The 13,404-nt window shown below is 41.7% G+C and overlaps 1 protein-coding gene across 2 annotated transcripts in view; it reads left to right on the top strand.

Annotated features, from left to right (window-relative positions):
- Positions 1-13,404, top strand: part of Nfkb1 (nuclear factor kappa B subunit 1) — a 114,745-nt gene that overhangs the window by 64,756 nt on the left and 36,585 nt on the right. For both annotated transcript variants that reach the window (XM_040751747.1, XM_040751749.1), the window contains exon 8: positions 11,324-11,487. In XM_040751747.1, the coding sequence (XP_040607681.1) occupies positions 11,324-11,487 (164 nt within the window). The remainder of the gene's footprint in view (positions 1-11,323; positions 11,488-13,404) is intronic.

The following is a 13,404-nucleotide window of genomic DNA, read 5'->3' on the forward strand; positions in this document are numbered from 1 at the left end:
GTCTCCACTTGTAGTCTGAGCTTACCTTGAACTCAAGACTGTCTCTCTGCCTTCTCTGACTCCCAAATGCTTAGGTGCTGGGCTTAGAGACATGCACGTTACAGCCAGCTCTGTTTTTATCTATTTGTGATTCCCTTAAGTGGGAACATTGGAGATGTGAAGCAGATAAATATTGCTTTAGCTCTGTGCTACTTAAGAAGTATGTAGATTGAGTAACCAGGAAATGCAAATTGGTTTGAGCATTCATTAGATCTGGAGTGTAAGTAGAAATTAGTCTATTCATCCAAGGCCATTCAAATAAAACAATTTTTAGTAAATGAAATGTTATGAAAATAATTTCAAAAGAATCAAGAAATACTCAATAAGATATAATTATGGGCTGAGGGTAAAAAAGATGTTGAGCAAGTGCGATGACCCAGGTTCAAATCCCCTGACCACACATAAAAAGAGGGTGTGTAACCCCAGCCCCTGTGGGGTAATGGGAGGCAGAAACAGGAAACTCTCTAGAATTCCGTGTGCCAGCTTGCCTGGTGCAGTGGACAAACAGTAAACTCCATCTCACCCCTCAAGTTGTCCTCTGACGTCTACATGCATACCACAGCACATACATACACACCTGCATTCACACACACAAATGTGCACACACATATGCACCTGCATTCACACACACAAATGTGCACACACATAAAATAAAGATATTTGTTATGCAAAGATTTTATATTTAATTATCCTGAAGCACTGAAATAGCAGATAATGTCATAACTTTACCGACAGTAAAAACTGATGTAAGCATTCAGTCATCTCTGAAACATGTAACTTCTCTTTTGGGGATACTTAGAAATCAAAAGTGAGGGCCAGTCCAATAGCTCAGTGGGTAAGCGCACTTTCCACCAAGCCTGACAGCCTGAGTTTAACTCCTATAACCCATATGGTCAGAGTGAAGCAACTTCCACAGATTACCCACTAACTTCTGTATGAAGCAAGGGTGTATGCATGCAGCACACACACACAAATAAGTAAGATGGAATAAAAAAATTTAAATCAAAGTAATAGTTGCCTTATTTAGGGTTTCAATTGCTGTTAAGAGATACCGTGACCACAGCAACTTTTATAAAGGAAAACATTTAATTAGGGGTGGCTTATAGCTTCAGAGGTTTAGTCCATTATCGTCATAGCAGGAAGCATGGTGGCGTGCAGGCAGACATGGACCTGGAAAAGGAGCTGAGAGTTCTGCATCTTGATTTGCAGACAACAGAAAGTGAACTGTGTCTCTGGACGTAGTTTGAGCCTAGGAGATCGCAAGGCCACACCTACTCAAACAAAGCCACACCTCCTAATAGTGTCACTCCCTTTGGGGCTCATTTTCTTTCAAACCACTACAATAATTAAAATAACTTAAAAACAAATGATGAGAGCTGGGGAGATGGGTCAGTGGGTTAAGTTTTTGCAGTACTAACTTTGGGGTCTGAATTCAGATCTCCAGCATCCACATAAAAAGTCAGCTGTAAAATAAATAAATAAAATAAAAATAGAAAAAGGCCAGGCATGGTCACACATGCATTTAACCCCCACACTCAGGAGGCAGAGGCAGGTGAATCTCCAAGTTTGAGGCCAGCCTAGTCTACAGAACAAGTTCCAGGACAGCTAGGGCTACACGAGATACTCTGTCTGCCCCCCACAAAAAACAAAGAGCTAGGTGTAGTGATGCACCTGGAGCCCAATGCCAGGGTGGTGGGGACAACAGACAAGCAGCTCCTCGGACTCACAGACCAGCTACTCTAACAGTTGGTGAACACAAGGTCCTATGAGTAACCCTGTCTGAAAAATGAGGTGAAATGATCACGGAAACTATCCCGACATCGCCCTGCGGCCTCTATGCAGATACACTTTCTGTTCACTTATTTATATGTTATAATGATGTGTATAACATCATTTAGGGTATTCTAGTCTGTGCTTTAAGTGGTGTCTGCTAAAATCCCAGCAAATGTGAGCTTTTTATGCAAAGAAAGGAATTGCTTAGTCACATGTATTGAAGTTCGGATTCCGTTGTTTCAAGTCACATGCTTTTGGGAGATACAGACAGCTTTCATAATCCTGGGCATTTCTTTATTGACTATGAAGATGTTCAAGTGAGAAAAACCCAGAGAAAGAGAGCTTTCCTTTAAGTCACTAAACTCTGATGCTTTTTGATGTTGGGGGGAAAGTGTCTAAATTGGAGGAAGAAGCTTAAGTTGATTCTTGTGTACTTTAACTTGTCTCAGCATCTCCTGGAAGGGCCGTCCTACTTCTTGGTCTGTCATATTTGGTTCCCTTCCAGCTCCTGCCTGGCTAATGAGAGAGGTTAAATGCAGGGCTGTCATCAGTTTCAGACAGTCGGTTAGTGTTTGTGCTGATTTTACCACAGCACTGTCCATCCCTTTGAAGCATTTGTGCTCTTTTGGTCTTGTTTAATCCATCTTATAATTGTATATTTTTCAGGAAATTTGCGTGGAATTCTCTATTAGTCATATTTATTATTATAAAACTTCCAGTATGTAGTCTGCATGCCATTGTTTCTCTGCTTTTTAAATCTGTCATGATTTTAGAAGAAATTTCTGGTGGCTGTCTCTATAGCTTGGTGCCTAACACGGACAAGGCCCTGGGTTGATCTCCTGCAGCGGCACCAATAAAAAGAACTAATGGTTGTTTACTCTAGAGCCTAGGCTAGCAGCAATCGGAACAGATTCCACATATGAAAGCAGAGTGAGGAGGTCCTTCAGTGTCTGTAGTACAGTGTGGCGTATGGCTCTGGAGTTGAGACTGCTCAGTATTCATTTAGCCAACATTTTCAGCATCTAATTCCTGAGTTTACTCCCTGTGGTTTGATTTAGTTGTAACTTGGTAGGAATTTTCTAATGTTAGAAAACTTGTCTGAGAGATGTCATCAAAGAAATGCCACCTGCTTGATAATAGTAGCCACAGTAGCTCTTCTCACTGGCGATCCTGTAGAGTGCCTCAACCCACTTGTACGTCTGCTATTTAGCTGAGAAAATTCTGCTCACAGTATCTCCCAAAAGACACCATTCCTTCATGATTCATCCTTCTCTGTGTCTCTGAGTTTCTAACATCAGACCTGTATCTTTTTTTTATGTTTTGTGGATGTAAAAGCAGTTTGCTAGTCACTGTTACTGTTCTCAACAGAAATGGGGGCAAGTTGCCTTACAAAATCAGAAAGACACACTCTATCTCCAGGCACTTTCTAACTTTAACATTCCAGACCAAGCTAGCATTAGCTAATACTGTAAAATAGCGTGAGTAAACTTGCCACTATCTTTCTATGGTATGACATCGATTAGATTATTTAGTTCTGACTTGTAGTCAAGAAATTTAGGAAGGCAGCCAAAGCTATTTCTTAGACTTGTCAATACTAGAAATAGAACACAGATAACCTGTTTTCAATAATACAGATTAGAGAGTATAGATTCACAAACAAGGCACTGGTCCAAAACATCAAGGTGTGGAAAAATGACACCAAGAAGACACATTACTTTAAATGCATCAAAACCAAAAGAATCCCCTTTATTTACAGTGTCTTTCACATCTTCTCAGGTTAGTTCCTATTTTTCAAAATTATTTTATCAATATTAAAACATTTATCTCTGAAGTTTTGATTATGGGTTTAATGATTTTAATATAGGTTTATTCTTTTAAATTTTTAGTTAGCTTTCATTGGTCCTCATATTTTTTATTCATTTACTTAAACTTCACCACCTTTCTTTTTTTTTTTTTTGTTTTTGTTTTTTATGTTTTATTTTCCAGTTTAAATTTAGATAAGAAACGAGGTTGCTTCACAAGTCAGTTCCAGGTCCCTCTCCCATTCCCTCCCTCCTCCTGTGCCCTCCCCCCAACCCCCCCCCCCCGTTATCCCCTCATTCCCCCAGGGAGGGTGAGGCCCTCCATGGGGGTGTGCATAGTCTGTCATTTCATATAGGGCAGGGCCTAGACCCTTCCCCAAGAGTTCAGGGTGAGAGTGCACCTCACATTGTTCTATGGGAGTCCAAAGTCCGTGTGTATACTTGGGATGGGTACTGATCTGCTGCCCAAGGCTCAATAGATTCCCTAGGCCTCCTCACTGACACCCAGATTCAGGGGGTCTTGATCAGTCCCATGCTGGATTCCCAGGCTGATGCCTGGGATTCAAGAGTTAACCTTTGTCTGGTCAGCTGTTTCTGGGGGTTAAACCAGCCCAGTCTTAATCCCTTTGATCATGAGTCCTCCCTCTCTGTTACTGGCTTTCTTGAGTTCAGCTCAGTACTTAACCAAGGGAGTCTGCCTCTTCTTCGATCAGCCACTAAATGAAGTTTCTGTTTCCTTCACTACCTTTCTTGATTAAAAAAAAAAATCTTGTTTGATATTTTATTTTAACCTAGAATGTTATTTTTGTTGACAACATTCCACGTCTTTGAGATTTTTCATTCAGTGGAAAATGTCTGTGCTTTTCTGCTTTTTGTAGGCCACATTTGCCAACAGCCACCACACCCTGTTTGTTTCCTGGCAACCTGGGTTGCAAGAGGTGTACGGTTTTTTTTCACAACTATTTAAATAGCTTATATCAGTTGGTAAGCACTAGAGCAGTGGTTCTCAGCCTGTGGATTGTGACCCCTTTAGGGGTCACCTAAGACCATCAGAAAACACAGCTCATGACAGTGGCAAGACTACAGTTATGAGGTAGCAGCAAAAATAATGTTATGGTTGGAGTCACCACATCATGAGGAACTGTATTAGAGGTCATAGCATTGCGAAGGTGGAGAGCCACTGATCTATAAATATAAAAACACAAAGGCGAACTTTTGACGACCTTCGTGGAACTGCTACATTATTAGATTACTGTTTTAGAGATCCAAACTAACTGAGATTGGTCATTTTGTGTGGCTAAACGTTAGCCCACAGAAGAGGCACTGACTAGAGAAGATTTGTCAGATTTGGACTTAGGTCAGAGTATGCCATTCCAAGTCAGGGTACACTGTGTGCATCAGGGGCTGCTTTTGAATCCTGTGAAATCAAGGACTAAGTCTGGAAATGACAAATACCAAACAGGGGCCGCTTGTGAGCCCCAACCCAGTGTCAGGGATTCAAACACATCAAACTTCAGCAACAGCTTCCACGTGACGAAGATGAGAACATCAGGCCCGCTGCTTCATGTTTATTGGCGGCTACAGGGCCAAGTCAGCCTGGCTCACTTCAATTACCCTAATGCCAGTCTCCATCCAGGAGAGTGTGATTTCACAGAGGAATGTAAAGCCAGCTTCTCCAGCCCCAGCTTTCCTCAGAATTAGCTGAAGAGTGACTTAAAACAGTTTGTTCAGTAGGTTTGGATCCAACCCCCAGATTTTTAGTTATGTTCTAAAATAATGCTGATACTGCTGGTCTAAAGACTCCCATGTTATGAAAACAAGAGCAAGAAGCAAGGTTGTGGTTTTATTAGCAGGTGTGGCCTTTCTGTTTTTAAAATGTCTTTGCTGCAGTATTCACCCTTTCAAGTGTTCATTTCTGTGAATTTGGATAATCGTATGGCTACTAACATCAAGTATGCAGTGGTCCCTAACCCCAGAATCTCCTCAGGCCTCTTAGTAGTCAACTCTTCCTCCACTAGAGGCCCTGAAATACTGATGAGTTTTCTTTAAATATGGTTTTGCCCTGTCAGAATGTCATGTAATAGAATAATACAACATAACAACAACATACAGCCTTTTAAAGCTTCTCTCAGCATCGTGTCCTGCAGTCCTCCATGTTGTCAGGTGTGTCTGCTCTTACTTCCCTTCAGTTACTCTGTGGTCATGCCTTGTACTGATGCCCACAGTTTGCTATCCATTCATCTATTCAAGGACACTTGGTTTCTTTCCAGGGACTGAAGATAAGGTGCTTTGTATGTGAGCGCAAGTTTTCGTTTCTCTTAGGTAAACATTGAGGATCAAAACAAGGATACAGGCTTGATTAAGTACATTCTTACTTGGATATCTTATGGCTATTAATATCTAACTTCATTATGGGGTAGGAGGATATTTTATATAATTTGATCATTTTAAATTTACTGATGCCTATTTTATGGCTAAGAGAACAACCACTGTTATTTTAAAAGCATGCTCGCTCTTGTCTAATAGAGTAGATGGTCTATAAATATCAGTTGGGTCTGGATATTCTAATGTTATTCTAGTCTTCTGTCCTTATGGCTTTTTGTCTGTTAGTTCTATTGTCTACCAAGGGAAGAGTGTTGGAATCACTGAGATGTTTATAGGTATGTCTATTTTCCTTTCATTGGTCTAAGATTTTACCTTCTTATGATGTGGAGCTTTCTTATATCAGGTGCATAAATACTTAGGATTCTTAATCTCTCTTGATGAGTTGATGTTTATGTCACTACAAAAATATTCTTTTATCACTGATACTGTCATTTGCTCTAAAAATCCACCTTGGCTGATAGTGATACACTTAGCGTGGTCTCACCGTATGTAAGATTTTGTGTGTTATATGTATGTGAACCTAAGAGCAGCACACTTTCACTTCCTGCCCCAGACTTGTGCTCTCAAGTCATCTATTTCACAACTACATACACTATAAATTCCACAATACACATGTCCAAAGTAATTTTTAAGTAAATTGCATAAACGAGGGGCTGTTTGCATTAGAATTTGCATTGCTCTTTGTCCTGTTTTACAGTCAGGGTCTCTATCTGGTACCGTCTTCTGCCTGCCTCACTTCCTTTAACTTTCCTCGTATTGCTGATCTGATGCTGATGTCTAAGAAGTCTTCTCTTCCTTCATCTTTGCTGTTCAAAGGCTTTTTTTTTTTTTCTGAAGAGCAGAGGATTCTAAGTTGACAATGTGTTCTTTCATGTCCTGGTTTTATGTTGATTCACTGTCTGAGGACTTGCTCTGTTTCCAAAAAGGGCTCCTCTGTGCATCTCGCCTGGTTCTGCTGGAAGAAATGTTTCTAGCAGTGTCTCTGACTTCTCTCCATACACAGTTGTAAGCAGGGGAGGTTTTGAAGAACTTAGGTATACTTTTCTTCTTAAGATTCTTAGATCTCTGAATTTACATTTTTATTAAATCTTAAAACTTTCCAACTGTTAAATTTTCTGTTCATTGCTTCTGTCTGTGACTCCTCGCTTCCTCCCCTCCTTTTCTCCTTGTCTCTCTCCCCCAGAATAGGGTTGAGTTGGCACCATTACTAAGGAAGTACCTTCTGAGTATTCAACCTGTTGCTTACTGTGCTTGAGGCTTCTTGGACTGGTCCAGCCCTGTGTGTCTACAAGAACAGTAGCTTTCCCCAGCCTTAGAGGGCTTTCTCACAAACCGTAATGGCAGCTGAAGGTGTCCCTGGTGCTCTGGCTATATAAAGCCTAGTCTCTTTACCTCAAGTCTTCACCTGTCTCTGCAACTGCAAACACTGGGCTTCCAATCCTGCAGCCTCACTATTAAGGCAGGTGGTTGTCAGAGTCACTTTATTTCTCTCTTCTTAAGGGTCACCGTTCTGTGTCACCTGTTCCCCCAAAGCCTGGGGTTAAGTCTACATCTATATTACTCCACTGTGGCAGTCAGTGTGCTGGCCTGTGTATTGTCTACTAGGGTAAACCCTTACCCAGAGGAAGTGCAGCTGCGGTGCCGGTCACTGACGTGCCAAGGAGGTGACCCTGTTCTCCTAGCGGGGGTATGGTCTGCAAAGAAGGGGACCCAAAAGGGCAGACGTGAGAGCCAGGTCCTGCACTCAGCAGGCATTTGCTGAGCATCCACATGTCATCCTGTGTTCTAGAGCTGGGATCTATGTAAAGTGGCACATTTACTTCTCTGAATAGCCATGCAACTCACTCCACACCTGGGCTGCTTTGTACATGTCCGTTTCCTTCTGTCTTCTTTCCCAAGTTTATAGGACCTTTGCACAGTAGCTTGTTCCTATTTCTGCAGACAAGTTGTTGTATCTTTTATTGTAATTTTGTATTATATCATGTGTATGTGTGTGTGTCTGTCTTTCTGTGTGTTTGTCATGGGGGAGGGTCCTCTCTCTCTCTCTGTCTCTCTGTCTCTGTCTCTGTCTCTGTCTCTCTGTCTCTGTCTCTGTCTCTCTGTCTCTGTCTCTCTGTCTCTGTCTCTGTCTCTCTCTCTCAGGACTGAACTCATGTCAGCAAGCTACCTTACTAACTTAGCCCTCTCACTGGCCCACCTGGGCCCTGCAGTTGTCCCTTGGAACTTATCTGTCACCTCTGAGTCTGCTCCTTTCCCTCAGCCCACAAGCTGCCTTCTCTGCCACTGTTGAAAAATGAGTGACACTGCCTTCGGGGTCTCAACACTCACTCTTTCTGCAGCCGAGATACACTGCACCCAAAACCCACTTCTTACCTCGGCCTGGCCCAGCTGCGGCCTTCTTAGGGTCCTCACTGGGCTTCTCTTTATTCAGCGTCTCCTGAATCTCACCTGTCCCCCGCTGTCTTCCTTCCGTGTATCTTTCTCAGAGTCACACTGGGAAATGTACATGTTTTCTGTCTGTCATCATAATGGCATGTGCATTATGTGAGAACAGAGGAAGTCTACTGACAAAAACACCTCGGCCACTGCCTCCCACTTCCAGCAGCCCACATGAACCCAGTTCTGAGGTAGTGAATGTCTTCACTAAAGTGGATGCTGAGGTAGTGGCTGTCTTCACTAAAGTGGATGCTGAGGTAGTGGGTGTCTTCACTAAAGTGGATGCTGAGGTAGTGAATGTCTTCACTAATGTGGATGCTGAGGTAGTGGCTGTCTTCACTAAAGTGGATGCTGAGGTAGTGGCTGTCTTCACTAATGTGGATGCTGAGGTAGTGGCTGTCTTCACTAATGTGGATGCTGAGGTAGTGGCTGTCTTCACTAAAGTGGATGCTGAGGTAGTGGCTGTCTTCACTAAAGTGGATGCTGAGGTAGTGAATGTCTTCACTAATGTGGATGCTGAGGTAGTGGCTGTCTTCACTAATGTGGATGCTGAGGTAGTGAGTGTCTTCACTAAAGTGGATGCTGAGATAGTGACTGTCTTCAATAAAGTGGACGCTGAGGTAGTGGCTGTCTTCACTAATGTGGATGCTGAGGTAGTGGCTGTCTTCACTAATGTGGATGCTGAGGTAGTGGGTGTCTTCACTAAAGTGGATGCTGAGGTAGTGAGTGTCTTCACTAATGTGGATGCTGAGGTAGTGAGTGTCTTCACTAACGTGGATGCTGAGGTAGTGACTGTCTTCACTAAAGTGGATGCTGAGGTAGTGGCTGTCTTCACTAACGTGGATGCTGAGATAGTGACTGTCTTCAATAAAGTGGACGCTGAGGTAGTGGCTGTCTTCACTAATGTGGATGCTGAGGTAGTGGCTGTCTTCACTAATGTGGATGCTGAGGTAGTGGGTGTCTTCACTAAAGTGGATGCTGAGGTAGTGAGTGTCTTCACTAATGTGGATGCTGAGGTAGTGAGTGTCTTCACTAACGTGGATGCTGAGGTAGTGACTGTCTTCACTAAAGTGGATGCTGAGGTAGTGGCTGTCTTCACTAACGTGGATGCTGAGGTAGTGAGTGTCTTCACTAAAGTGGATGGTCAGAGCACTTCACATTTTTTTCTAAGATGTTCCAAGTTGCTATGTTCCACTTAACACATTTGCTCTGTTCTAGACATGTAGCACTTGGGAGATAAACAGGTTCTCCAACATTGACTGTACACATAATTTCAGGGTGAAGTCCACAAAGAATTAGATGACAGTTTTGATGGTGATAGGTGATTCTAGGTTATAGATAAGCCAGGGAGACATCATATCATATCCAGAAAACCAAGTGTAGCATGTAGTCTTCCCACCAGCCGCCTGGTTCGTTGGACATCTTTATATAAAATGTGCAATGATGGATATTATGATGTTGCTAAAATACTTATAGCAGCAGGAGCAGATGTTAATACACAAGGATTAGATGATGACACCCCCTCCATGATTCTGCCAGCAGTGGGCATAGAGATATAGTGAAGCTGTTGCTTCATCATGGTGGGAACCCACTCCAAGCTAACAAGCATGGAGAGCGCCCCGTGGATGTGACAGAGGAGTTGGAGTTCCTACTAAAAAGAGAGGTGCCTTTGTCTGGTGACGATAAAAGTTGCACAGAATATTTATTTTCCACATGGTAAATGTGCCTGAATTATTGCTTGATAACTGTTTTGTAATATGTAATTTGCCTATGTTAAAGTTAAAACCTTTCTTTTTATTTAGACAGAAAAGAGGAGATGATGGGGGAAGTCCTGTGTATGTGCTTATCTTATTGGTCGTTGAATAAAGCACTGTTGGCCAATAGGGAAGCAAGATAGGTGGGATTAAGAGTCGAGGAGGATTCTGGGAAAGAGAGGCACAGTCAGTCATAATGTAGGAAGCCAGAGGAGTAAGAGGTCCAGACCCTGTTTCTCCAGTAAGCAAAGACCACATGGAAATATTCAGATTAGCAATTATGGGTTAACAATTAAGTCAGAGGTAGCTGATAAGAAATCATAGCAAACGGCCAACAGCTTCATAATCCTGTGTGTTATTTGGGGGTTCAGACAGCTCAGCAGGGCCCAGGCCGCTGCGGGAAGACTACATGTTACACCCAAGAAAAGATCCAAAAGAAATATAAATCCCTCCACATATAATATTCTTCCTATTAAACATTAGTATTTGTTTAGGAGTTTATAAATCTTTTTATAAAGTCCTCATAGAAAATACCCTAAAATTAACCCACGTGAGAGGCTGGAGAAATGGCTTAGTGGTTAAGAGCAATGTCTGCTCTTCCAGAGGACTCAGGTTCAATTCCCAGCACCCACATGACAGCTCACAGCTCACAGCTATCTGTAACTCCAGTTCCAGAGGATCCAACACCCTCACACAGACGTACCTACAGGCAGAACACCAATGCATGTGAAATAAAAAGTTATATAGAATTTTAAAAAATGTAGCCACATGAAACTTCCTTAGTAAAACACATATGCAAGTGTACCCCACACACAATGACACGTGATTTGACGTCTAATATGCTGAGACCCCAGGTGCTTCCAGTTCACCACCAACTCATTTACTAATCCAGTTTAACCTGGCCTGACTCACATGTGGCGAGTCTGGTTATAGAGGTCTCTAGAACGTTATACAGTATATGCCATATATTACCCTCATAATGTAAAAGTCTTGAATTCTGGATGTTCCTCTAACAAGACCTGGGGCTTGTACAGTTTTTCAAAATGCACTTTACTGAACTGAAAGCCCACTCTCCTCTCACAGCCTGCTTAACTTTTGGTTCTTTTTGCTGCTGCTCTTGCTGCATTTCTCCAGCTTTGCAAACCTGGGAATACTTCATGTAACTAAGAAAAAGGTATTTGAAACACTGGAGGCGCGGATGACAGAGGCGTGTATACGGGGCTACAATCCTGGACTTTTGGTGCATTCTGACCTCGCCTATCTACAAGCAGAAGGTGGAGGAGACCGGCAGCTCACAGGTGAGCACCCTTGCCCAGCCTTACTTAAGGCCTTTCTACGTCTCAGGAGGACGACTGCACCCATCAGTACATCAGCTCCGGGGGGAGGAGCTAGTGCAATTGCGTTGTTCTGCACGAGACACCTCCCCTCATGCACAAAGCCTTTACACACCTATTTCCCCCCTCCCTTTCTCAGTGCAGCTGGTGTACAGTAGGCATATTTCACTCTACTTAAACTCTTAACCAAAGTAGAAAGGTAGAATAGGGAGAGGGTGACAGAAGACAGTTGTCACAATACTCCAGAGAAAATGCAGGTGTCCTTTGATTACTTTAATTTTAGAGAATTTAGTGGGGCAGTTCTGTAAAATTTTACTAGCAATTGGAAGAATTTCAGGCCAAAGTAAGCAAAAGGAGAAAGAAGACCTAACCTACTAAATTAAAGATGAAAATCAGGGAAGCATTACCAAAGACTGGTGAAATTCAGATGAAAATCAGGGAAGCGTTACCAAAGGTACTGGTGAAATTCAGATGAAAATCAGGGAAGCATTACCAAAAATACTGGTGAAATTCAGATGAAAATCAGGGAAGCATTACCAAAGGTACTGGTGAAATTCAGATGAAAATCAGGGAAGCATTCCCAAAGGTACTGGTGAAATTCAGATGAAAATCAGGGAAGCATTCCCAAAGGTACTGGTGAAATTCAGATGAAAATCAGGGAAGCATTCCCAAAGGTACTGGTGAAATTCAGATGAAAATCAGGGAAGCATTACCAAAGATACTGGTGAAATTCAGATGAAAATCAGGGAAGCATTACCAAAGGTACTGGTGAAATTCAGATGAAAATCAGGGAAGCCTTACCAAAGGTACTGGTGAAATTCAGATGAAAATCAGGGAAGCCTTACCAAAGGTACTGGTGAAATTCAGATGAAAATCAGGGAAGCCTTACCAAAGGTACTGGTGAAATTCAGAGGGTCCTTTGGGCTTGCTTTGAAAACACATGTTCCAATAAATTAGAAAATCTTACAAAACATCAATAAATTCAGATACATTTGGCCTGTCAGTGTTAAACTAAGAAGATATAAACAGCTTAAACAGACCTAAGACAAGCAATGAAATTGAAGAATAGAATTTCTCCCAACAGAAAAAGCAAAGTCTGGTCTCAGATGGAGTTGTAGGTGAATTCTACCAGATCTTTGAAGAAGAATTGACATAAATTATCCTTAAACTGTTTCATAAAATAGAAATGGAAGGAACATTACTGAATTTATCTTCTGAAGTCAGTATTACCTTTATACCAAAACCAGATAGAAGTACAGCAGAAAAAAAAAGTAGAATAAACCAGTGTCACTGATGAACATAGATTTGTAAGTTCTCAATAAGACGATACAAACCAAGTTCATCAATACATTGAAAAAGGCTATTGACTGTGATCAAGTTGGCTTCATTCTTAGAATAAAGAATGATTAAGCATATGAAAACCAATAAATATGAGGCATACATAGACTTGAGAACAGAAACTGCATGTCATCTAAATAGATGCAGAAAGCTTTGGACAAAACACAACATCCCCACATATGATCTAAAAAAATAAGAGAATTATACCTAACATACTAAAGGCTATATACAATAGACATATAGTCAATAGTATACAAAAGGGGAAACTGAACATATTTCCTTTGAAAGCAGGAGTAAGACAAGGTATGGACTTCCTTCACTCCTACTATATGTAGTGCTTGAAAACTTAGCTAAAGTAGTCAGACAAGAGAATGAAATAACGGAATATAAATAGGAAAGGAAGAGGTCAAAATATCTGCATTTGCAGACAATATAATCCTATATACAAGAGTCTTCAAGACTCCACTGGAAAGTCTTAGGTCTCTGATAGAGTATCAGAGCACAAAAATCAGCATACAGAACTCAGTGACTTTCCTATATACC

The sequence above is a fragment of the Mesocricetus auratus genome, unplaced genomic scaffold, assembly GCF_017639785.1.
Source record: "Mesocricetus auratus isolate SY011 unplaced genomic scaffold, BCM_Maur_2.0 Super-Scaffold_100009, whole genome shotgun sequence".
NCBI lineage: Eukaryota > Metazoa > Chordata > Mammalia > Rodentia > Cricetidae > Mesocricetus > Mesocricetus auratus.